We start from the raw sequence: 23,161 nt of genomic DNA, 5'->3' as shown, positions 1-23,161 counted from the left end.
CCCCTGCAAGATCTGCGGGGACAAATCCTCAGGGATCCACTACGGCGTCATCACCTGCGAGGGCTGCAAGGTGGGTGGGGGGGGGGATGGGGGGTGTTGGGGGTATCAGAGGGTGCCAAAGTGTACCAGGGGGTACCAGGGGGTGCTGTGAGGGTGTTGGGGTGTGCCAGGAGGGTGCCGGGGGGTGCTGGGGGGTACCAGGGGGTACCAGGGGGTGCTGTGAGGGTGCTGGTGGGTGCCAGACGGTGTCAGGGGGAGCCGGGGGGAGCCGGGGGGTGTCAGGGGGTGCCGGGGGGAGCGGGGGGGTGCCGGGGGGTGCTGGGGGGAGCCGGGGGGTGCCGGGGGGTGCCGGGGGGAGCCGGGGGGTGCCGGGGGGTGCCGGGGGGAGCGGGGGGGTGCCGGGGGGTGCTGGGGGGAGCCGGGGGGTGCCGGGGGGTGCCGGGGGGAGCCGGGGGGTGCCGGGGGGTGCCAGGGGGTGCCGGGGGGAGCCGGGGGGTGCCGGGGGGAGCCGGCCCGGCGCTGACCCCCGGCGCAGGGCTTTTTCCGGCGCAGCCAGCAGAGCAGCCTGAGCTACGCCTGCAGCCGCCAGCAGAACTGCCCCATCGACCGGGCCAGCCGCAACCGCTGCCAGCACTGCCGCCTGCAGAAGTGCCTGCGCCTCGGCATGTCCCGCGACGGTGGGTGCACCCCCCCACCCCGCGTCCCCCTCCCCCGTGGGGGCTGCAGGTGCCCCGGGGCCGTGGGACATCGCCGGGAGGAAGCGGAGGGGCCGTGGGTGCGCCCGGAGGAAGCGGGGCGGTGAGGGCCGCCGCGGCACGCGTGTGGGGCCGGAAAGCCCCGGTGCCACGGCTATGTAGGTCGCGGGGAACCGGTGCCTGCACACGCATGGGGACACACGTGTGACACGCGTGTCCCCCAGCGTCGCCGCCTCTTTCCCCCCCCCCCCCCCCCCGCAGCCGTCAAGTTTGGCCGCATGTCCAAGAAGCAGCGGGACCGGCTGCACGCCGAGGTGCAGCAGCAGCTGGAGCAGCGGGAGCGGGAGCGGGCGGCCGAGGGGGCACCCCCCGGCCCCCTGGGGCTGGTGGGGTGCCGGGGCCACCCACTGACCCCCACCGGCACCCGCCACGGCGGGACGGAGGGCAGGGCTGCTCCCACGGTGAAGGTGGAGCCGGGGCGGCTGGAGGGGGCCAAGCGGGGCCCGGACGGGGACGGGGACGGCCCCGGCTTCTACCCCCACCCTGATGCCGGCGGCCTCCTGGAGTCACCCACGTCCGCCGGCGTGGAGATCGGTGAGTCACTGGGTGCCATGTGCCCGCGGGGACTGGGGTCTGTCACCCATGGGTGCTCAGTGGTGGTGGGACCTGGCTCCACCACCCATGGGTGCCCAAAGGTGGCAAGACCTGGCTCCATCACCCATGGGTGCTGGTGGGACCTGGCTCCACCACCCATGGGTGCTCAATGATGGCAGGACCTGGCTCCATCACCCATGGGTGCTGGTGGGACCTGGCTCCACCACCCATGGGTGCTGGATGGTGGTGGGACATGGTTCCATCACCCATGGGTGCTCAGTGGTGGTGGGACCTGGCTCCACCACCCATGGGTGCTCAGTGATGGCAGGACCTGGCTCCATCACCCATGGGTGCTGGTGGGACCTGGCTCTATCACCCATGGGTGCTGGATGGTGGTGGGACCTGGCTCCACCACCCATGGGTGCTCAGTGATGGCGGGACCTGGATCCACCACCCATGGGTGCTGGATGGTGGCAGGACCTTGCCCATCAGGGACAGGGGCAAGCGCTGCCTGCCCTGTCCCCGTCCCCATCCCCGTCCCCCACCCCCGTGTCCCCGCGTCCCCGTGTCCCCGCAGAGCACCTCACCCAGAACGTCCTCAAGTCCTACCGGGAGACCTGCCAGCTCCGCGCCGAGGACCTGCAGCTCCGGCGCTGGGACACCTTCTCCCGCGAGGAGGTCTGCGCCTACCAGAGGAAGGTGAGGCCACCGGGGTGGGGACAGGGGAGGGGACGCGAGGGTCCCCGGGGGACGCCGGGTGCTCCAGCGCGGAGCGGTGGGGCCGGTGGGGCGGGGGTGACGGCCGGTCCCGCAGCCGATGGAGGAGATGTGGCAGCGCTGCGCCGGGCGCATCACCGAGGCCATCCAGTACGTGGTGGAGTTCGCCAAGCGCCTGCGCGGCTTCATGGACCTCTGCCAGAACGACCAGATCGTCCTCCTCAAAGCGGGTACGGGGCCACCGCGTCCCCTGTCCCCGGCCCCACGGGCCCTGCTGCCCCCGGCCCCCCAGCCCCGGTGTCCCCAGGTGAGGGGACTGGTCCCACCAGGGAGGTGACAGTCCCTGGAGGGTGCTGTGGCCCCATGGGGGTGGGGGTCCCATGGGTCCCACCGGGGAGGTGACAGCCCCCAAGGGCCACCCCGACCCCACCAGTAAGGTGACAATCTCATGGGTCCCACCGGGGAGGTGACAGCCCCCAGGGCTGGTGTCGCGGGGGCACCCACCCGACCCCGAGCGGCAGCACCGTGGGGCCCCGTGTCCCCGGTGCCACCGTCCCCGTCCCCGTCCCGCTGCCGGGCGGCGGCAGGAGCCATGGAGGTGGTGCTGGTGCGCATGTGCCGAGCCTTCAACGCCGACAACCGGACCGTCTTCTTCGAGGGCAAGTACGCCGGCGCCGAGCTCTTCCGATCCCTGGGTAGGGCTGGGGACACGAGGGGACGCGGGGGGACACGGGGGGACATGGGGGGACGCAGGGGGACACAGGGGGACACACAGTGACGATGTCTCCCCCCAGGCTGCCACGAGCTCATCAGCTCCATCTTCGACTTCGCCCAGAGCCTCTGCGCTCTGCACTTCTCGGAGAGCGAGGTGGCCCTCTTCAGCGCCCTCGTCCTCGTCAACGCCAGTGAGGGACCCCCGGGTCACCCCCTGCCTCAGTTCCCCCCCCCGCCCCCCCTGCCCCATAGGAACCCAAACAAGGGTTTGCCCAAACCCCCCTGGTTTTGTCCTAAAGCGGGTGCTGGGTGGTGGCCTTGGGTGTCCTGAGCCGTTCCCACCCCCCGTGCCCCTCCTGTCCCGCCCTCAGCCCCAGCGGGTCCCTGTCCCCGTTCCTGTCCCTGTCCTGTTGTGGTCCCCACCCTGTCCCCATCCTCTTCCCATCCTGCCGTGGTCCCACCTCTCCCATCCTCATCCCGTCCCTGTCCCCAGCCCTATCTCATCTCCATCCCAGCCCTGTCCCTGTCCCCATCCCACCCCAGTCCCCATCCCATCCCATCCCTGTCCCTGTCCCCATCCCAGTCCCCGTGCCCATCCCATCCCCGTCCCTGTCCCCGTGCCCACCCCAGTCCCCATCCCTGTCCCCATCCCACCCCAGTCCCCATCCCATCCCTGTCCCCATCCCAGTCCCCGTGTCCACCCCAGTCCCCATCCCTGTCCCCGTGCCCATCCCATCCCCGTCTCTGTCCCTGTGCCCACCCCAGTCCCCATCCCATCCCTGTCCCTGTCCCCATCCCTGTCCCTGTGCCCATCCCATCCCAGTCCCTGTTCTCTCCCCGTGCCCATCCCAGTCCCCATGCCCATCACACCCCTGTCCCTGTCCCCGTGCCCAACCCACCCCGGTCCCCGTCCCTGTCCCCGTGCCCATCCCATCCCCATCCCTGTCCCCATGCCCATCACACCCCTGTCCCTGTCCCCGTGCCCATCCCACCCCGGTCCCCGTCCCTGTCCCCGTGCCCATCCCATCCCCATCCCTGTCCCCGTGCCCATCACACCCCTGTCCTCATCCCTGTCCCCGTGCCCATCCCACCCCAGTCCCCATCCCTGTCCCCGTGCCCATCACACCCCTGTCCCCGTCCCTGTCCCCGTGCCCATCCCAGCCCGGTCCCCGTCCCTGTCCCCGTGCCCATCCCACCCCGGTCCCCGTCCCTGTCCCCGTGCCCATCCCAGCCCGGTCCCTGTCCCTGTCCCTGTCCCCGTGCCCATCCCAGCCCGGTCCCTGTCCCTGTCCCTGTCCCCGTGCCCATCCCACCCCAGTCCCCATCCCTGTCCCCGTGCCCATCCCACCCCGGTCCCCATCCCTGTCCCCGTGCCCATCCCAGCCCGGTCCCCACGCCGTCCCCACGCCGCCCCGCCGTGTCCCCGTCCCCAGACCGCCCGTGGCTGCAGGACCAGGCCAAGGTGGCTCGGCTGCAGGGACACCTGGACGTCGCCTTCCGCGTGCTGCTGCGCCGGACCCGCCGCGAGGGGCTGCTGGCCAGGGTGCGGCACGGGGGGGCTGCCGTGGCGCGGGGTCCCCCCGCGTGACGGGTGTGTGTCCCTGTGTGAAGGGTGCGTGTCACCACACATGATGTGTGTGTGTCCCTGTGTGACTGCGTGATGGGTGCGTGTCCCCTGTGTGATGGGTGCGTGTCCCCCCGCATGTCGGACACGTGTCCCCCCGTGTGATAGGCGCGTGTCCCTGTGTGATGTGTGCGTGTCCCCGTGGGCACCGTGTTGGGTGCGTGTCCCCCCTCTCCGTGTGAGGCATATGTCCCCCCCATGACAGATGCGTGTCCCCACTGTGTGATGGGTGCGTGTCCCCCCCCGTCTTGGGTGCGTGTTCCCTCACGCGATGGGTGCGTGTCCCCGTGTGACGGGTGTGTGTGACCCCGCGTGTCAGTCACGTGTCCCCGCGTGACGGGCGCGTGTCCCCGTGGGCAGCTGCCGCCGCCCGGGCGCCTGCGCGCGCTGTGCTCGCAGCACGTGGAGCAGCTCCAGGCCTTCCGCCGCCTGCACCCCGGGGTGCTGCACGCCGCCTTCCCCCCGCTCTACCGCGAGCTCTTCGCCTCCGAGCCCGAGACCCCCGGCAGCGCCCGCTGAGCCCCCCGACACCCCACGGCTCGCCCGGCCCCCCCGCCTGCTGCCTGCCCACGGCCAGGAGTGCCGGCACCCCGGGGTGCTCCCTCGGCCGGGGGCACCCGCACCCGGTGAAGGACCGTCACCCAGCGATGGTCTGTCACCCGGCTGTGCTCTGTCACCCGGCGATGGTCCGTCGCCCGAGGAGGATCCGTCACCCAACAACGCCCCGTCACTCAGCAGGGTTTTGTCACCCGGCGGGGCTCCGTCACCCCGAGGAGCTTTGTCACGACAGTCTGTCACCCACCGATGCTCCGTCACCCGGCGGGGCTCTGTCACCCGAGGGTGCCCCCACCCCCCCGCAGAGCAGTCTGGGGTCCCCGGGGCCGCGGTGGGTGCTCCACGCGGGACAGGCACACGCCCACCCCCTCCCCGGGGCTCTCCCAGGGCCACCGGCTCCCGTGTGTGCAGACACGCGTGGGCTCCCCCCCCGGGTGGCCCGGCTGGGTGACGGGGGGGCGAGCGCCGGGGGGTGCCGGGCCGGGGCCGCGGCTGTACCGAATTGGAATAAAGGCATTTTTGGGACACGGCGCGTCCGTGGGCTCCGTCACGCGGGGAACGGGGTGACACGGCGCGAGACCCCGCGCCGGCGCCACGCGGGGCATTGTGGGACGGCGCAGAGCCTCCCGCTCTACGGGACCCGCCGCCCGTCACTCACAGCTCGGGGCGGGCCCGGGCGCCACTCCCTCTCGCCGACTGGCTCCAGCCGGCTGCCTCGCGGCGCGGATTGGCCGCTTTATTCCCAGGCAGGCGCCGTGTCCCTCCCCCTCCCTGTGGGAAGCCGTCCCGGGGATTGGCCACAGCTCCCTCCGGGCGGGGATTGGCGGGGCGGGGAGGAGCGGCGCTGCGATTGGAGCGCGGCGGCGGGGGGGGGGCGGGGCTAGCGGCGGCCGGGCGCGTGGGGCGGCGGTGGCGCGAAGCGGAGCCGGTACCGGGATGGGCGGGCGCGGCCGGGGTCTCCTCCCCCCTCACACCGGCCCGGCTGCCGACGGGCTCCCGGTAAAACCTCTCCTTCCCCAGGCCGCGGGGGGGACGATGGCGGAGCGGGGCTGCTGGAGCGGCCTGACGGCGCTGCAGAAAGCTGCGGTGGTGCTGGGCGTCCCGGCTGGCGCCGCCGTCTGCTTCGTCCTGTACCGCAGGTACCGGGAGAGCCGAGGTGGGTGTCGCAGCCCCGTCGCCGTCCCCCGGCTGCAGCGGTCAGCTGCGCCCCCCTCACCTGCCCTCACCTTCCCCAAGGGCGCTGAGGTGCTCGGGGGCGCCCCGAGCTGCCATGGGCCCCTCGCGGGGGACGGGGAGGCTCTGGGAGTGGCTTTGCCCGCCCTGAATTTCCCTCGTGCTGTTGATACCCCTCCCGGGGGGCTTGGCTCGCCCTGCGCGGATGGACGCGGCTGTGGGGACCCGGCGCTGCCGCTTTGCCCTCAGAGGAGCGGCTGACCTCTGTGGGAGACGAGGAGCTGGAAATTGAGATGCGAGTCCCCCGGGCGGCCGTGAAATCCATCATCGGCCGGAAGGGAGCCACCATCAGAAAGGTTTGTGATGCTGGAGGCTGCACCTCTCATGGGGGTAACGAGGGAAGGACGAGTTTACTGGGAACCCCGGTAAACAGCAGCCGGGGCTTGGTCCCCCCCTGCCCTGCAGCTGAGCCAAGAGACGGGGGCTCGCATCGGGGTGGAGGGCGAGGATGAGGCCGAGGAGACGACGCTGCTGATCTCGGGCTCCCCCAGCCAAGTCTGCCGGGCGAAAGCCGCCGTCCACCAGATCATGACGGAGAGCACGCTGGTGTCGGAGCAGCTCTGCGTGCCCCAGAGAGCCGTGGGCAGGATTATCGGTACGGCCGCCCGCCCCGGGGAGGCAGGGGACAGCGGGAGCTGTGGTGGATTTACCCGCTCAGTGCCCGTGGTGGCACGAGCGCAGGGAGCAGCCCCGCTTCCCTGCGGGAGGGAGCCTGGCCCCAGCTCCGCGGCCGCTCTGCCGCAGTTTCCCGGGGCTCTCCCTTGTCTGCCGCAGGCCGGGGCGGCGAGACTGTGCGGGGCATCTGCCGCAGCTCGGGGGCCAAAGTGCTCTGCGAGCGCGAGGCTGACGCCGGGCTGTCCCCGGTCAGGGTCATCCAGCTCTCGGGGACGCGGAAGGAGGTGGCAGCCGCCAAGGTGAGCGGGAGGCGGAGGGGCTGGGGGATGCCTCGGCCCCCCAACCACATCGCTCTCCTTGGTTTTGTGGGTTTTTTTCCCCCCCATTCCCAAAGAAACTCATCACGGAGAAGCTGATGGAAGACGATGCTTTCCGGAAGGAGCTGGCGCGGTCGACGGCGCTGCGGTGCCTGCGCAAGCAGCCCCTGGGCAGCCGGCGGGAGCCGGAGCCGCTCCCCAGCGGGACGCCGGAGCACGGGGAGGAGGACGGCGGCTCATCCTGGGGTGAAGGCTCGCTCCCGGGCCTGGCTCCCTCCGGGGAGGAGCTGGAGGACAAGGAGCCGGCCGACGCAGCAGTGCTGAAATTCGAGGGTAAGAGAAGCGTTCGCGTTGTCCCCGGGGCGTGTCGGGATAAACGGTGCTGGGGGGTTGGACGCGCTCAGGTCCCCCCGAGGCCAGGCAGGGTCTGCGGGGCGGCTTTGGCTCTCGGGGGCTCTCACCGGGACTCCCCTGTAGTTCCCAGCCCCGATTTCAGCTTCCCCCCCGACGAGCCCCTCGAGGTTTACGTCTCGGCCGCGGAAAACCCCAACCACTTCTGGATCCAGCTCGTCGGCCAGCGCAGCCTGCAGCTGGACAAGCTGACGGCAGAGATGGGCCAGTACTACCGGGGCAGCGGGTGTGCGGTGAGCCCCCAGACTGGTGTCCCCCCCCCCCAGCATGGGTCCCCCTGCCCCTCCCAGGGGTGTCACCCACCCTGTCCCCCCCAAGGCTGAGCTCCCGGCCGCCCAGCCCGGGGCCATCGTGGCCGCTCCCTACACGGACGGCAGCGACTGGTACCGCGCCCGTGTCCTGGGCACGCTGCCCAACGGCAACTTGGACCTTTACTACGTGGATTTTGGGGACAACGGCGAGGCCCCCCCTGAGGCGCTGCGAGCCCTGCGGTGAGCCCAGGGAGGGGGGGACATGGGGACAAGCTGGGGGGGTGCCGTGGCCTCACGCCATCCCTCTCCGCCTGCCAGGAGCGACTTCCTGAGCCTGCCCTTCCAGGCCCTGGAGTGCAGCCTGGCCGGCATCGGGCCCGCGGGTGAGCCCCTCCCTACCCCCCCCTCCCCAAATTTGTGCCCCCCCCCCGCCCCAGTGTCCCCTCACCCCCGTGTCCCCCCCCCAGAGCCGCAGGGCTGGGCGGAGGTGGCGCTGGACGCCTTTGACCAGCTGACGCACTGCGCGGCCTGGAAACCGCTGCTGGCCAAAATCGCCAGTTACGGCCCCTCGGGGCTCGGCCCCCGCCCCGAGGTGCGGCTCTACGCCACGCACGGCGGCCAGGTGAGCCCCGGTAACCCCCGGTACCCCCCCGGTACCCCCGCCCCGTGCCCCCCCGGTGCTGCCACGGCTCCTTTCCCCACAGACCCTGGACGTCGGCGCGGAGCTGGTGCGCCTGGGCCACGCCGTGCCCCAGCCCCACGGCGGCGAGGAGGAGGAAGAGGAGGAGGAGGAGGAGGAAGGGGCCGGTGATGGGCTGGCCGCGGCCCGCAGCCCGGTGAGCGCACGGTTTGTCCTCTCGCCCCACCCCTGCGGCACCGGGCCCCTGGCACCGTTAACCGGCTCTTCCCGGCGCAGGAGCCCCCTGAGAACCCTGGCGAGACCCCCCCGGCCTTGGGCAGCGCCCGCCTCCCCGGTGGGTACCGGCACTGTGCCCCGGTGCCCCCCCGGTGCCCCCCTCACCCCCCGCTCTGCACAGATGCCACCGGCGCTGAGGACGGCGGCGGGACAGCGAGCAGCTCCTGGTGACACCGGCCGCACCAGCCCGGGGGAGGCGGGAGGGTCCCGGCCCCCGTTACTGGCAGCGGCCCCGGGGAGCTCCCGGTTACCGGCTCCCTCGCCCTGCGCTGGGATTGTTTCCGCCCGGTTTGGCGGCGAGTGGAACGAACCGGTTTTGGGTCCTGATTCAATAAAATGGAACGTTTTGGAGCTCCCTGCCGCCGACCGGGACCGGGGCGAGGGGAAAGAACCGGGACGAGGGGAAGAACTGGGCGCGGGTGGGAAGGGCAGGACCGGGACCGGGTGGGAGGGGAAGGATCGGAGGAGAACCGGACCCGGGGGCAGCCCCCGGTTTGGAGGGGGCCTGAGGGTGCCCCGTTTCGGGGGGACACGGGAGCTGCCCTATTGGGGGGGGGGGGGAAGGGCAGGGATACCGGGGCGCTGTTGGGGGCACCGGGCGCCCAACCGGGAGCGCTGGGCACAGGCGCGCGGCGGACAGCCCCCGGCGGGGTCCTCGGGCGCCGGCCCCGCTGGGACGCTACTGCGCAGGCGCGGCGGCGGGGTCCTGGGGAGCAGGCGCAGCGACGGGCAGCCCCGCGGGGTCCTCGGGCCGGCACCGGGAGCGGGACGGGGGCGGCCATGTTGGGCCGGGGGGCGGCGGGGGGCTGCGGCCTGGTGCTGCGGGCGGCCAGCCGGGCCCTGAGCCTCAGCCACGGCCGGGTGAGGGCCGCGGGGGGCTGCCGGGGCTCCCGGGGTGCCCGCCTGCACCTCTGGGCCGGGGGGGTGGGGGGCGGAGGTGTCCGCGAGGGGAGCGGGGGGGGTGCAGGGGGCCTGCATAGGGGCGGGGGGTCCCCAGGCGGGCAGCCAGCTCGTCCCCCGCGGGAGAGGCGGGGGGGGTGGGGGGGAGCGAGCCCCACAACCGGCCGGGGGGCCGGGACTCACCCTCCCTCCTGCGCCAGGGCACCGTGGTGGTGGAGCGGTGGTGGAAGGTCCCGCTCAGCAAAGAGGGGCGGCAGCCGCGCCTGCACCCCCGCCGGCACCGTGTCTACCGGCTGCTGGAGGACACCAAGCACCTGCCCAAGACGGACCTGGAGCTGATCCTCACCCAGTCGGTGGACAGTACGTCCCTTCCCCGCGGCCGCTCCCGCCTCAGTCGGTGTCTGCCCTGTTCTGCCTCCCCCTGCGCCGGGGAGAGGCAGGGGTCCCCCCGGCTGGCCCCGTGTCCAGCGATCCGCTGGCAGCAGGGATCCACCCCTCAGACCCTGCGATGGTTTAGGGTTGCAGAGCCCTGAAACCAATAATTCTGTGGCATTTCGGGTCTCTTGTTTTTTTTTTTTTTAACTTCCTTCAGATGGAATGTCAAAGCTGGCGCTTCTCCGGCACGCGCCTCACTAACGTCCCCTCTCCTCGCAGATTTGGGGAACCGGGGGGACTTGGTCAGCGTGAAGAAATCCCTGGGTCGTAACAAGCTCCTGCCACAGGGGTTGGCTGTCTACGCCTCGCCGGAGAACAAGAAGATGTTTGAGGAGGAGAAGAAGGTGAGTTGGCACGAAGGGGCTGCTCCCGGGGTGTTTTTAGCTTTGAAATCAGGAGAACTTAAGGAGCAGAGAGTTTGCTTTCAAAGGGCCGGTTGCTCTTTGGGCTCATCCCTGCCTCCCTCCGCCCGCGCATTTGTGATTTCGTGGGGTGAGATGTGCCAATTGCCCTAGAAATACCGTCCCACCACGAGCCCCGCTCGTTGATAAATCCCTCTGCAGCGTTTGCGATGACGGGAGAGCCTTCCTCTCGCTTATTCTCCTCCATCCTCTTCCCCTTGCAGCTGCGCCAAGAGGGGAAACTGGAGGTGATGCAGACCTGGAGCGGGGAGAGGGTGAGTGGGGGGGCACCGGCGAGTCTGGAGTTGTTCTGGAGAAATTCCCGAGTCCTGGGAAGAGCTCAAAGCTTCAGCCGGAGTGCCGGGAGCCCTCTGCCCCCAGCTGCAGCTCGAGCAGGGGCTGCCTGCGCGCGGGTGGGGGGCCGGGGCTCCCCGGGACCTTGCTGACCCCCGCACTCTCCCCGCCACCTTCCTCCCGCCTTTACAGACCATCAAGTTCCTCAAGGGCTGCCGCCTCGAGGTGGGCATGAAAAACAACATCAAGTGGGAGCTGAACAACGAAATCGTGGCTCGTCACTTCTTCAAAAACGTGAGCGGTGCTCCCCGGCGTTGCCGGGGCTGGGGGGGTCCCTGCGCGTGAGCAGAGCTGCTTGGGGGGGCCCCAAATCCCGAGGGGGGGATGTTGCTGAGGGGGTTGGAGGAGCCAGCGGCGCGTTCGGGGCTCGGTGGGGCACGTGCTGAGCGCGGCTCAGCAGAGGGTTTAAAACCTTAAAGGGATTAAGAAGGGAAGATGGTAAATCAGGGGATGAGCCCATGGCACGCGCTGGGGGCCGGGCAGTTCTGCCCTGGCTGTTCTGGGGGGCCCAGGAAGGGGCTGGGGAGGCGGGGGGGGGGCTCGCTGCCCCCCCAACTGTCCCTCCCGGGGCCTCGTGGTGTTTCTCAGCTGCGGGTCTTCGTGCCCCCCCACGCGCTGAAGCTGCCCGCCGAGCCCATCACCAGGTGGGGCGAGTACTGGTGCGACGTGACGGTGAGCCACTGCCCGGGGCCCTGACACCGCGGCCCCCCCCCTTCTCCCCACGACCCCTCCCCACGTCCCACGGGGCTCCCACGCCAGCTCCCCAGCCCAGTGCCCCCACCAGAGAAACCCTGAGCCGAGCTGGCGGTGCCTGTCCTCCAGCACAGGGAGGGCTGCGAGGAGCAGAAATGCTTTATTTTTAAAAAAAAAAAAAAAAGCCAACGCCAAAAACACATTAAAAAAAAAAAAAAAAACACCACCAAACCATGAGCAAGAGCCCCCCCCACCCCGCGACCTAGTTAGAGGAGCGCGGCTCCTCGCCCGCCGCCATTCGCCTTTTGTCCTTCCCGGCGCGGGGCCGGCTCCCAGCCCGTGTCACTGCCGCCTCGGCTCCCGCTTCCTTCGCTGTGCCCGGCCCTGGGCGCGCGCAGGGAGGGGAGGGGGCTCGTCCCATGTCCGTCCGTCCGTCCGTCCCCCCGCGCTCGGATCCCACTGGGATTTCGGGATGGAGCTCCCCTGGGCCCGGGTCGGGGAGAGAAGCGAGAGCGGCCGCAAGCCGGAGCGCAGCAACGGCCCCCCGCCCCCGCCAGGGGGTCACGGGGTGCTGCTGAGGGGGTGGCAGGGGGGGTCCCCCTCTCCTGACACCCCCCCCCCGGTGCCGCAGGTGAACGGGCTGGAGACCGTCCGGGTGCCCATGGACGTGGTGAACTTCCTGCGCCCCAAAACCAAACGCTACAAGCACTGGCTGGCCCAGCAGCAGGCCCGGCTGGCGGCACAGAGGGAGACGCTGCTCTGAGCCGGGGGGGCCCCCCAGGATCCCCCCAGTGTGCCCGGCACCGGCTTGGTACCGGCAGGCACTGGGGGGAATGGCGGGGGGGTTCCCCTGCCATGGATGGAGGGGGGTCCCCTGGGGCTGAGCTGTTTCTGTACCCACTAAAGAGCTGGGGGGGGGGGGGGGGGGCCATGCAGGAGGGTTCCTGTACCCCCCCAGCCCCCCCCCCCCCCCCCCCCAGAGCTCTGGGTGACGCTACAGCAGCACCCAGTGTGGGGTGTCACCGCCTGGGATTGGGGTGAGACCCCCCCCCCCTCAGGGTGCCGACCCCCCCAGCTCCTCCTGGATCCGCCGCGGCAGCTCCGGCTGCGAGAAGTACCCTGGGGGGGGGGGGGGCGGGGGGTGAGTGGGCGGCTGGGACCCCCCCCACACACCCCCCAGCCATGGGGACCCCCCGGCCCCCCCTCACCTGCAGCAAACTCCGGGATGTTGGTCGGTTGATGGAGCAGCAGCTCCCTGGAAGATGGGGGGGGCACAGGGGTTTGGGGGGGAAAGGGGGTGTTTTGATGTGCTTTCCCACGATGGAAAATGGGTGTTTTTATCTTCTGCTAATTGAGGTGTTTTTGTGAAATTCCTCGGGGGGGGGTGGGGTGGGGTGGGTGGGATGGGGGAATGTGTCTCACCTGAGGAACCCCCGCAGCAGCAGCCGGACCCCCGGGTGGGCCCGCAGGTACCTCTCGCTGCTCAGGCGGAGCGTGGGCTGGGAACACAGACACACGACACTGTCACCAGTGGGCTGGCCCACGCAGGACCCCACCCCAACAACAACAACCCCCCCCACCCCCCCCCGAGCACTGTGGGGTGCCGCAGCCGCACTGCCATGGGGGGGGGTCACCACACCCACCTGCCCTGTGTCCCCCCCGCGTGTGCCCGTGTCCCCACGGGGTGTGTGGGTGCGTGTGCACCCTCGTGGGTGCGTGTGCCCCCCCCCCACCCCCCACCCCGGCACCTCATGGGGACGCGGCGGCGGTTGCGGCGACGCCATCTTGGCTGCGCCCGTTGCAGCCCGTCGCCATGGCAACGGCGGGGGGGGGGGGGTGAGACCCGGCCGTGGGGGGGGTGGGTAGGGGGGGTGACACGGGGGGGTCCCCGCTGTGCAGCGTGTCCGTGGGTCCGTGCCCCGGCGGCTCCTGGCGCTCAGCACCGGGGACAGCGGCGCCGGGCGGCAGCGGGGGGGGGGGGGGACGGGACACACGGGACACAGGGCCACGCGGGGACGGGCACACGCACGGACAGACGGACACACACACGCTCCCCTGCGTGTACACACGGACACGCGTGCGCACACAACAGCCCTTCTGCACACGCGTGAGCGCGGCCGCCGTGCGCACACACACACGCACACCCCCCCCCCCCCCCCCCCCCCCCGTGTTTGTGACGCCCCCACGGCCGCTCCCGGTGCCGGTTCCCGGTGCCGGTTCCCCCCGGTTCCCGGTGCCGCTCTGACATCAGCGCCGGGCGGGGCGGGGCGGGGCGGCCGCAACCGGGGAAGAAAAGCGGCGAAGCGGGGTCGGGCCGTGCCGGTGCCGGTGCCGGTTACCGGGGCGCAGCGGGCGCGGGGCTCGGGGAGCGCGGCCGCCATGGGCCGGGCCGGGCGCTGAGGCCCCCCCCCCCCCCCCCGGTACCGAGCCCCCTCCCCCGGGGGCAGCGGGGCGGCGAGCGGGCGGTACCGGCGGGCCGGGCGCTGACGGCAGCCGCCGGGATTCGGGGACCGTCGCACGGGAGGCCCCTTCGGGAAACCGCCGGGACCTACCGGGAGCGCCGCCCCCCGGGCAGAGCTGCCCCCGCCCCGCCGCGCCCCGTCCCCGGAGCCGAGCCGAGCCCCGGGGCCGCCTCGTCCTTTGTGTGCGCCGCGACCGGGCCGGCACCGGGCACCGGGCACCGGCAGCCGCAACCGGCAGCCGAGCCCGGGCGGTGGGAGCGGCTCCGGCAGCGCTACCGGGAGCCGCACCGAGCACCGGGAGCGGCCCCGGGGCCCGGCCCCCCCCCCCGGCGGCCCCATGAAGGAGCCCGACGCCATCAAACTCTTCGTGGGGCAGATCCCGCGGCACCTGGAGGAGAAGGACCTGAAACCGATCTTCGAGCAGTTCGGGAAGATCTACGAGCTCACCGTCATCAAGGACAAGTACACCGGCATGCACAAAGGTACCGGCACCGGCACCGGGCGGCGGCAGCGCAGCCCTGGGGAACGGGGAGCGGGAGCTGGGGACGGCCGCAGGCCCCGGGAACGGCCCCACCGGGCACGGCCCCGGGCGCGGCCCCACGGACAGCCCCGAGCACCGGGCACCGGGCACAGCCCCCGGCCCCACGGACAGCCCCGAGCACCGGGCGCGGCCCCACGGACAGCCCCGGGCACCGGGCACAGCCCGCGGCCCCACGGACAGCCCCGAGCACCGGGCACAGCCCCCGGCCCCACGGACAGCCCCGAGCACCGGGCGCGGCCCCACGGACAGCCCCGGGCACCGGGCACAGCCCGCGGCCCCACGGACAGCCCCGAGCACCGGGCACAGCCCCCGGCCCCACGGACAGCCCCGAGCACAGCCCCACATACGGCCCCTGATAGCGGGCACAGCCCCACGGGCAGCCGGAGGCCCACCCACGGCTCAACCCACAGCCGCAGGCCCCACGCGCAGCCCCACGCACGGCTCCGGCCCGGGTGCTGGCGCAGCCCCGGGCACTGGGTACAACCCACGGCGGGTGGCGGGGTGGCGGGGGCGCGCCCGTGGGCGCTGGGGGGAAGCCACGCGGGTGCGGGTGTTGGGGGGTGGGGTGTTGCGTCCAGGGGTCGCGTGGGTGCGGGGTGTTGCACGGCCGCCCGTGGGTGTTTGCGCGGGTGCGGGGGGCGGCGGTGCCGGCGCAGGGTGTTGTGTGGGTGGGTGTTTGCGGTGCTGGGTGACAGGTGTGGGCTGGGGGGGGGGGGGGGGGGGTCACGGGGGGGGGGTGTGCGGCGGCGGTGGCAGGGCTGTGCTGCCCACGGGGGGGGCTGTCCAAGGCAGGGACCCCCCCCCGGTGCCTGACCCCCACCCCCGGCACAGGTGGGGGGGACCCTGGAGCCCCCCGGGACAGGCGGGGGGAGGCCAAGGCGGGTGCAGGCCCGGGGTGGGGGTGACGGGCAACCCCGACAGTGGAACTGGGGGGTCTTGGGGCTGCTACCCCCCCCCCCCGCGGCTGAGGCTGCCCCGGCCCTGGGGACCTCGGGGACCCCTCCCTGGCCCCCCGCCTGCGCCCGCCAAGGGTCCCTGGGGTGTCACCACCCTGAAATGGGGGGTCTGGGTGCTGTAGGGGGGGCATCGGGAGTGGGTGCTGTAGGGGGGTCTGGGTGCTACAAGGGGCCGTGGGCTGTGGGTGCTATAGGGCATCTGGGTGCTCTGTGGGTGCAGGGGCCGTGGGGGTCCTGCCCCCCCCCCCCCACTGCCCCCCATTCCATTTCCCACCCCCCCCCCCCCCCCAGGATGCGCCTTCCTGACCTACTGCGCCCGCGAGTCGGCCCTGAAGGCGCAGAGCGCCCTGCACGAGCAGAAAACCCTCCCGGGGGTGAGTGGGGACCCCCCCCGCGCCGGGACCCCCCCACCAGGGACCCCTCCCACTCTGGGACCCCCCCACCCATGACACCCCCACGCTGGGACCCCCACTCCCCGGTCCCCTGCCCTTGGGAGGACCCGGGTGTCCGGGATCCCACCTTCGGGTGGGTGGGTTGGGGGGGGCACCCCACGAACATCTGCCGGGGGGGGGGGAAAGATGGGGGGGGGGGGGGGGGCCACCGCGTTGCCTGGAGACGGGCGGGCGCTAACGAGGGCCTGGCGCTAACGAAGCGTTGCCAGGCGAGCGGCGGGCACTGGGCAGCTGAGCTAACAAAGCCGGGGGGGCCGGGGGGGGCGATCCAGGCGTCTGGGTGCCCCCCACCCCCCCATTACAGCTGGGGTGCTGGGGGGGGGGTGTCCCAGCACCCAGGTGTGTGTTTTGTCCCCGCCCCCATCATGGGTGCTGGGGGACCAGGGTGACTGAGGCCCCGTGGGGGTGGTTTGGGGGGGGGGGTGTCCCAGGTGTGTGTGTGTGGGGTAGTTTGGGGGTGCCCCCCCCCCCGGGCTGCGCGTGTCCCGCCAGCCCCGGGGGAGATTTGGCTTCGCCAGGATAATCCGGGGATTTGGGGGCCGTAAATCCCGGGGGGGATTTGTTGGGGGGGGGCAGCGGAGGGGGGGGGATTAGGGGCGGCACCGCCCCGACCGCTGCCCCCACCTCCCCGCGATGGCCGCAGGACCCCCCCGAACCACCCCCCCCCGGCCTTGGGGCGCGATGCCAGGGAGGTCCCGGGGAAATTTGGGGTTTTGGGTGCCTGATGCCACCCCCCAGCCCCCCCCCCCGCCCCGGCCGGGGCTGATCCCGGCCCCGCGGAGGATTAGGGGGGATTAGTGCCCCCCCCGGGGGGGCATTTCCAGCACCATCTGGGGCGGGGGGGGGGCACCTTCGCTTTCAGCGGGGGGAAGGGGCCGCCTGGGGTCAGCTGGGGCCGAACCCGCCCCCGGCTCCCCCGGGATGGGGCGCGGCGCCCCCCCGTCCCCCCGCCCGCATCCCCCCCGTCCCCCCCCAGGGCCCGGGCCCATCCCCGGGGAGGGAGGGGCGGGGTCACAGCAGGCCTGGGGGTCCCCCCCTGCCCTGGCCCCCCCCAAAATCTCCATTCCCCCCCCCCCATCCCCGTCATTGTTTATAGCGAGCGCTGATGATGTCAGCGGCGTTGCCGGGCAACCGGGATGGGTAAATTGGGGATGAGTAGGCGGTTGCCATGGAGCATATTCTGCCGTTGCCATGGTTACCGGGCATCTGCGCCCTCCCCGCCCCCCCCCCCGGTCTCTGGGGGTTACAGGGCTGGGAGGGGGGCGGGGGTGGGTTCATCCCCCCCAAAATAACGGGGGGGGGGGTGGTGGGTGCTCGTTACTGCGTCATTGGGGTCCCTCAGGCCCCCCCCATGGCGGTTGCCGCGGCACCCGTTGCCGGGTAACGGGATGCAAGACCAGGGTTGCCATGGTGACAGGAGCATCTTTGGGGTGCGGGGAGGGGGGGGGGGCTGGGGTGTATCTGTGCACCTACCGTGGGGGGGTCCCTGCGGCGGGGTGGGGGGGGCTGTGTCCCCATCCCCCCTCTGTCCCCCCCAGATGAACCGGCCCATCCAGGTGAAGCCGGCGGACAGTGAGAGCCGAGGAGGTACCGGCACCCCGAAACCCGGCCCACCCCCCGGCCCTGTGTCCCCAACCCCGCCCCGTGCCCCCTCCATGACCCCATGGTCCCCCCATATCCATCCCTGGCACGGGTGTCAGCCAGGCGTGGGGTTCCCCCCCCAGGGTGGGGTGTCCCCATCACTGTCCCCCCTCCACGTCCCCATTCCCAGGGGGGGTGTCCCCAGCCCGGGGGGGGGGGTGTCCCCATTCCTGGCGGGTCCCAGCCCATCCCAACAGCCCCATATCCCTGTCCCCGGGTCCCAGCCCAACCCAGTGTCCCCGGGTTTGGGGGTCCCTGCCCAGTCTGTGTGCGGGGGGGTGGGGGTGTCCCCCCGCCCCGGTGTCCCCGCGCCACCCCCCCGTCCCCGCAGAGGACCGCAAGCTCTTCGTGGGGATGCTGAGCAAGCAGCAGGCGGACGAGGACGTGCGCAAGATGTTCGAGCCCTTCGGCACCATCGACGAGTGCACGGTGCTGCGCGGCCCCGATGGCACCAGCAAAGGTGGGGCGAGGGGGTGGCCCGGCCCCCGTGGGGGGGTGGGGGGTGTCCCCCCATCCCTGTCCCCGTGCTGACCCGCTGTCCCCAGGCTGCGCCTTCGTCAAGTTCCAGAGCCACGCGGAGGCCCAGGCCGCCATCGCCGCCCTCCACGGGAGCCGCACCTTGCCGGTGAGATGGGCGCCGCCAGGCACTGCACCCCCCCCCCCCGTCCTCACCACCTTCATCATCATCCTCATCGCCATCATCATCGCCACCCGCGTCACTGTCCCCATCATCATTATCCCTGTCATCACCCTCATTGTCCCCATCAACACCATCATCATCATCCCCGCCATCACCCCCATCATCATCACCCTCACCACCGTCTTCATCCTCACCATCATCATCCCCGCCATAATTGTCCATCATCACCTTCATCATCATTCCCCCCTACCATCGTCCTCATCATTGTCCCCCTCATCACTGTCCCCATCCCCATCACTGGCCCCACCATCATCACCCCCACCATTGTCCTCATCCCCGTCATCATCATCCCCGTCATCGTCATCCCCACCATCATCTTCATCATCATCCCCATCATCGTCATCCCCACCATCATCTTCATCATCATCCCCGTCATCGTCATCCCCACCATCGTCTTCATCATCATCCCCGTCATCATCATCCCCATCATCGTCTTCCCCACCATCGTCTTCATCCTCATCCCCGTCATCGTCATCCCCACCATCATCTTCATCATCATCCCCGTCATCGTCATCCCCACCATCATCTTCATCATCATCCCCGTCATCGTCTTCATCCTCATCGTCTTCATCATCATCCCCACCATCGTCTTCATCATCATTGGCCCCACCATCATCTTCATCTTCCCCACCACCGTCTTCATCATCATCCTCGCCATCATCATCCCCACCATAGTCCTCCACCATCGGCCCCCGCCGTCGGCCCCCCCGTTGCGCGCCGGGGGTCCCAGCAGCCGGGCGTGGGTGCCCCCCCGTGACGCCGTGGCCCCTCGCAGGGTGCCTCCTCCAGCCTGGTGGTGAAGTTCGCGGACACGGAGAAGGAGCGGGGCCTGCGGCGGATGCAGCAGGTCGCCAGCCAGCTGGGCATGTTCAGCCCCATCGCCCTCCAGTTCGGGGCCTACAGCGCCTACACGCAGGCGGTAGGGTGGGGGCGGGGGGGCGGCAGGTGCCTGGGGGTGGCCACTGGGAGGAGGTGACCCCCCCGGGCGTGGCCGGGGCAGCGGGGTGGTGGGTGCTGGGGTGCCGGAGGCTGGGGGACGGGGATAGACCCCAGGGTCCCAAACGGGGGCCCTGGGGTGACAGGTAAGGGGGAGGGTGATGGGCCCCCCAATCCAGGGGGGGGGGCACTGGGTGGTGGGTGCTGGGGTGGTGCCCCCAGTCCAGGAGGGGACAGTGGTGTGAGAGACACTGGGGGGTGCCGGGTCTCCGTGGGGACACTGGGGTGATACGTGGGGGGGGGGAGAGTCACGGGGAGGCGCCGGGTCTCTGTGGGGACCCCGGGGTGATGTGGGGGGGGGGGGACAGTCATGGGGAGGCGCTGGGTCTCCGTGGGGACCCCGGGGTGATGTGTGTGTGGGGGGGACAGTCACGGGGAGGTGCTGGGTCTCCGTGGGGACACTGGGGTGATGCATGGGGGGGGGACAGTCACGGGGAGGCGCCGGGTCTCCCAGTCCGGGGGCGGTGGCACCGGCTGGGATCCGCCAGGCGATGACCCACCCCGGTGCCGGGGTGGGGTGCCGGGCGTCGGTGGCCGGTGGGACACCCGGAGGTTGTCCCTCGGCGGGGGGGGGTCGCTGCGGGGGGGGCGCCGGGGGCAGCGGCCGGTGCCCGGTGCCAGGCGCTGTCCCCGCAGCTGATGCAGCAGCAGGCGGCCCTGGTGGCCGCCCACTCGGCCTACCTCAGCCCCATGGCCACCATGGCCGTCCAGATGCAGCACATGGGCACGGTCAACCCCAACGGGCTCATCGCCACCCCCCTGCCCCCCTCCTCAGGTAGGTGCCGCCCACCGGGGGTGGGGGCGCCTGGGAATGGGGGACACCGGGGATGGGGAGGCGGGGGTGCGGGGGGACACCCAGACGTGGGGGGGACATCAGGGATGCCCAGGGATGGGGGGACACGGTGGGGTGGCGCTGGGAGGTGGGGCACCTCCGGATGGGGACATCAGGGTGGGGGCAATGGGAACAGAGGTGTGGGGACACGGGGGGGGGGACACGGGACACAAGGGATGGGGACACGGGGGGGGGCAGCGGGAGATGAGGGGCACCGGGGAATGGGGACCCCCCGGGATGGGACAGGGACAGGGTGGCACCGGGGGTGAAGTCACGGCGGAGGCACCACGGGCTGGGGACGCCGGGATGGGGGGCCCGAAGGCGGGGGGGGGGGGTCGGGCACGGCGGGGGGGTGAGGAGGTGCCGGTGTCCCTGCAGGAACCAGCACGCCGCCGGCCATGGCCGCCACGCCGGTGCCCGCCATCGCGGCCCCGCTCAGCGTCAACGGCTACAGCCCGGTGCCGGCGCAGCCCGCGGGACCCCCCGCCCCCGAGGCCGTCTACGCTGGCGGGGTCCCCCCCTTCCCAGGTGCCCCCCGCGCCCCCCCTGCCCCCCCGCCACCCCCGCCCCCCCTAACAGCCCCCTCTGCCCCCCAGCCCAGAGCCCCGCCGCCCCCGGGGACCCCCTGCAGCAAGCCTACGCCGGCATGCAGCACTACACAGGTCTGGCCCCGGGGAGCTGGGGGTGCTGGGGAGGGGGGGGCGTTGCATGGCACGGGTGGGTACTGGGAGGGCAGCGGGGGGGGCACTGTGCGGGACTGGGGGCACTGGGAGGGGACTGGGGGGCATGGCATGGGACTGGTGGGTACCGGGAGGCACTAGAGGGGCATTGAGTGGCGCTGGTGGGTAGTGGGAAGGTACTGGGGGGGCACTGGGGGGCACTGGGGGGCACTGGGGGGCACTGGAGGGAGATTGATTAGCACTGAGAGACCAGTAGGGAAACCACTGCTTGGCATCGGGGGGGGGGTGTGGGGCTCAGGGGGGGCACTGGGGGGACACTGGGATGCTGGGGAGGTACGGGGGGGGCACTGCATGGCCCTCGGGTGGCACCACGGAGTGCTGGGAGGGCACTGGGGGGGCACTGGGGGGCACTGGCAAGGGCCGGGGGGTGTGGGGGTGCTGACCCCGTCTCCCCCCACAGCCGCCTACCCGGCAGCCTACGGGCTGGTGAGCCCGGCCTTCGCCCCCCCGGGGCCCCTGCTCGCCCCCCCGCCCCCCCCGCAGCAGCAGCAGCGCGAAGGTGAGCACACCCCGGGGACCCCCCTCCCTCCCCCCGGGACCCCCGACCCCCAGGGGACCCTCCCGGGGCGCTGGGCTTGGGGTGCCCCGGGGCATGGGGGGGCGGGGAGGGGTTGGAGGTGCCCCAGGGGGGTTGTTGGGGTCCCCCCTCCCCAGAGTCCTGGGGGTGTCCAGTTGGGGTTTTTTTGGTCCCCACCAAGGAGGGGGCGTTTGGGGCTCGGGAGGCCCATGGGGACGTGGGTTTCGGGGTGTCCGTGACGGGGGCCAGGGTCCCCACGGGTGCATGGGGCCAAGTTTCGGGGTGCCCGTGGGCGCGTGGGGCAGGTTGGGGGGCGCGGGGCCGGTGCCGCCCCCCCCCCCCCCCCCCCCCCCCCATTCCCGCTGTGACGCCGCTCCCTCCGCAGGCCCCGAGGGCTGTAACATCTTCATCTACCACCTGCCCCAGGAGTTCGCCGACACCGAGATCCTCCAGATGTTCCTGCCCTTCGGCAACGTCATCTCCGCCAAGGTCTTCGTGGACCGCGCCACCAACCAGAGCAAGTGCTTCGGTAGGGCCACCGCGGGCTGGGGACACGGGGGACAGCACGGCCAGGGCACGGGGACAGCGTGGCCGGGAGCACCGTGGCCAAGGAAGCCATGGCTGGGGAGGCCACGGCCAAGAACAGCATGGTCAGGGCCACCATGGTCAGGGCACGGGGACACCCCGGTCGGGGCACGGGGACACCCTGGCCTGGCCATGGGGACATTCCAGCCAGGGACACCACAGCTGGGGCCACCATGGCCAGGGGATGGGGACATCATGGCCAAGAACACCACGGCCAGGGCGTGGGGACACCCCAGCCAGGTCCCACAGGGCCCCCCTGCCCCATGGCAGAGCCCCCCAGGGCCGTGGGGCAGCGGCAGGGGAGGGTTGTGGCCACCCGCCGTCCCTGATGTCCCCAACGTCGTCCCCCCCGTGCCCCCCCCCCAGGCTTCGTGAGCTTTGACAACCCGGCCAGCGCGCAGGCGGCCATCCAGGCCATGAACGGCTTCCAGATCGGGATGAAGCGCCTCAAGGTGCAGCTCAAGAGGCCCAAAGACGCCAACCGGCCGTACTGAGCCCGGTGAGCCCCCCCGGGACCCCCCCCGGACCCCCCCTGGGCCCCCCTCGCCCAGGAGCTCCACCTGCCCCCTCCCAGCGCTGCCTAATGCCCCCCATCTTCCCCCCCAACCAGGTCCGGAGGCTCTGGAGCAGCACCCTTGGGTGCTTCCCTATTGCAGAGCAGCCCCCCCCCCAGTGGTGCCCGCAGGGGGCTCGGTCCTGCTGGGGGGGGGACACAGACCCCCACATGCTCAGGAAGGATGGACCCCCCCTCCAGGACTGAGCTGGACCCTTCCCCGTCCATCCCAGTCCAGGCAGGGCTGGGTGGACCCTGGGTGCCAGCACCCCCTCCAGCATCCGGGTCCAATCTGCCCTGGGGGAGCACCCACCCCTACCCCCACCCCCCCAAAAAACCCCCAGCTCCCCACAGGGCCCTGCCCCCCCCCCCCCGGGGGACTCTGCTTGGAGCTTTTTTCTCACCAAACAGGACCAAAACCAGCTCCAAGCCAGGGAGGGGGGGCTCCCACTGAGGGGGGGGACACACACCCGCGGTTGGGGGTACCGGCCCCGGCACCGCCACCCCCCCACCCCCAGGTCCCCTGGGTGGCCGTGCCAGGGCGCAGCGGGACCCCCTCCCCGACACACACTGCCACCCCGCTTCGCCCCCCCTCCACCCCCCCCCACCCCAACCTGCCTCAGTTTCCCCCCGCCCTTCCCTCGCCCACGGGCACCCACGGCTGCACCAGCACCAGGGCGGGGGGGGGGGCCGCACCCCCCCGGCACGGCCACGGCCGGGGCGCAGCGGCCGCCCCGCGGACACGGCGCAGCCGGAATCGG

The 23,161-nt window shown here is 72.1% G+C and overlaps 5 protein-coding genes across 8 annotated transcripts; 4 read left to right on the top strand and 1 right to left on the bottom strand.

Moving 5' to 3' along the window:
* Window positions 1–3: 3 nt before the first annotated feature.
* Window positions 4–4,864, top strand: LOC122152550 (nuclear receptor ROR-gamma-like). The gene is made up of 9 exons (XM_042785123.1): window positions 4–70; window positions 536–677; window positions 957–1,289; window positions 1,867–1,988; window positions 2,104–2,236; window positions 2,594–2,701; window positions 2,801–2,911; window positions 4,154–4,263; window positions 4,705–4,864. The coding sequence occupies exons 2-9, from the start codon at window positions 665–667 to the stop codon at window positions 4,861–4,863; spliced, it is 1,089 nt and encodes a 362-aa protein (XP_042641057.1). The 5' UTR covers window positions 4–70; window positions 536–664; the 3' UTR covers window position 4,864.
* A 928-nt stretch (window positions 4,865–5,792) lies between these two features.
* On the top strand, window positions 5,793–8,993 carry TDRKH (tudor and KH domain containing). Of its 4 annotated transcripts, none has more exons than XM_042785114.1 (12): window positions 5,793–5,827; window positions 5,920–6,055; window positions 6,322–6,428; window positions 6,538–6,727; window positions 6,907–7,046; window positions 7,142–7,397; window positions 7,542–7,708; window positions 7,794–7,966; window positions 8,045–8,109; window positions 8,194–8,348; window positions 8,431–8,562; window positions 8,643–8,993. In XM_042785114.1, the coding sequence occupies exons 2-12, from the start codon at window positions 5,935–5,937 to the stop codon at window positions 8,811–8,813; spliced, it is 1,677 nt and encodes a 558-aa protein (XP_042641048.1). In that variant the 5' UTR covers window positions 5,793–5,827; window positions 5,920–5,934; the 3' UTR covers window positions 8,814–8,993. The 4 variants fall into 4 exon arrangements, with proteins under 4 accessions (XP_042641048.1, XP_042641049.1, XP_042641047.1 ...); XM_042785115.1 differs by lacking the exon at window positions 5,793–5,827 and having other exon boundaries at window positions 5,848–6,055; window positions 8,643–8,700; window positions 8,764–8,993; XM_042785113.1 differs by lacking the exon at window positions 5,793–5,827 and having other exon boundaries at window positions 5,848–6,055.
* A 383-nt stretch (window positions 8,994–9,376) lies between these two features.
* Window positions 9,377–12,776, top strand: MRPL9 (mitochondrial ribosomal protein L9). The gene is made up of 7 exons (XM_042785684.1): window positions 9,377–9,503; window positions 9,743–9,902; window positions 10,197–10,321; window positions 10,603–10,653; window positions 10,865–10,966; window positions 11,321–11,404; window positions 12,057–12,776. Exons 1-7 carry the CDS (start codon window positions 9,423–9,425, stop codon window positions 12,186–12,188), a joined length of 735 nt encoding a protein of 244 aa, XP_042641618.1. The 5' UTR covers window positions 9,377–9,422; the 3' UTR covers window positions 12,189–12,776.
* On the bottom strand, window positions 12,430–13,232 carry RIIAD1 (regulatory subunit of type II PKA R-subunit domain containing 1). The gene is made up of 4 exons (XM_042785685.1): window positions 13,174–13,232; window positions 12,848–12,924; window positions 12,634–12,680; window positions 12,430–12,544 (listed from the first exon to the last, which is right to left on the bottom strand). The coding sequence occupies exons 1-4, from the start codon at window positions 13,207–13,209 to the stop codon at window positions 12,480–12,482; spliced, it is 225 nt and encodes a 74-aa protein (XP_042641619.1). The 5' UTR covers window positions 13,210–13,232; the 3' UTR covers window positions 12,430–12,479.
* Window positions 13,233–13,626: 394 nt separating this feature from the next.
* On the top strand, window positions 13,627–22,346 carry CELF3 (CUGBP Elav-like family member 3). Its single transcript, XM_042785581.1, has 12 exons — window positions 13,627–14,369; window positions 15,676–15,758; window positions 17,375–17,423; window positions 17,809–17,937; window positions 18,023–18,102; window positions 18,953–19,096; window positions 19,810–19,948; window positions 20,384–20,533; window positions 20,602–20,667; window positions 21,146–21,244; window positions 21,648–21,791; window positions 22,214–22,346. The coding sequence occupies exons 1-12, from the start codon at window positions 14,225–14,227 to the stop codon at window positions 22,339–22,341; spliced, it is 1,356 nt and encodes a 451-aa protein (XP_042641515.1). The 5' UTR covers window positions 13,627–14,224; the 3' UTR covers window positions 22,342–22,346.
* Window positions 22,347–23,161: the final 815 nt, after the last annotated feature.

Source organism: Tyto alba, unplaced genomic scaffold, assembly GCF_018691265.1.
Source record: "Tyto alba isolate M040663 unplaced genomic scaffold, T.alba_DEE_v4.0 Super-Scaffold_8, whole genome shotgun sequence".
Lineage (NCBI taxonomy): Eukaryota > Metazoa > Chordata > Aves > Strigiformes > Tytonidae > Tyto > Tyto alba.
Note: the sequence above shows the minus strand (reverse complement) of the source record. Positions and strands in the feature narration are given on the sequence as shown.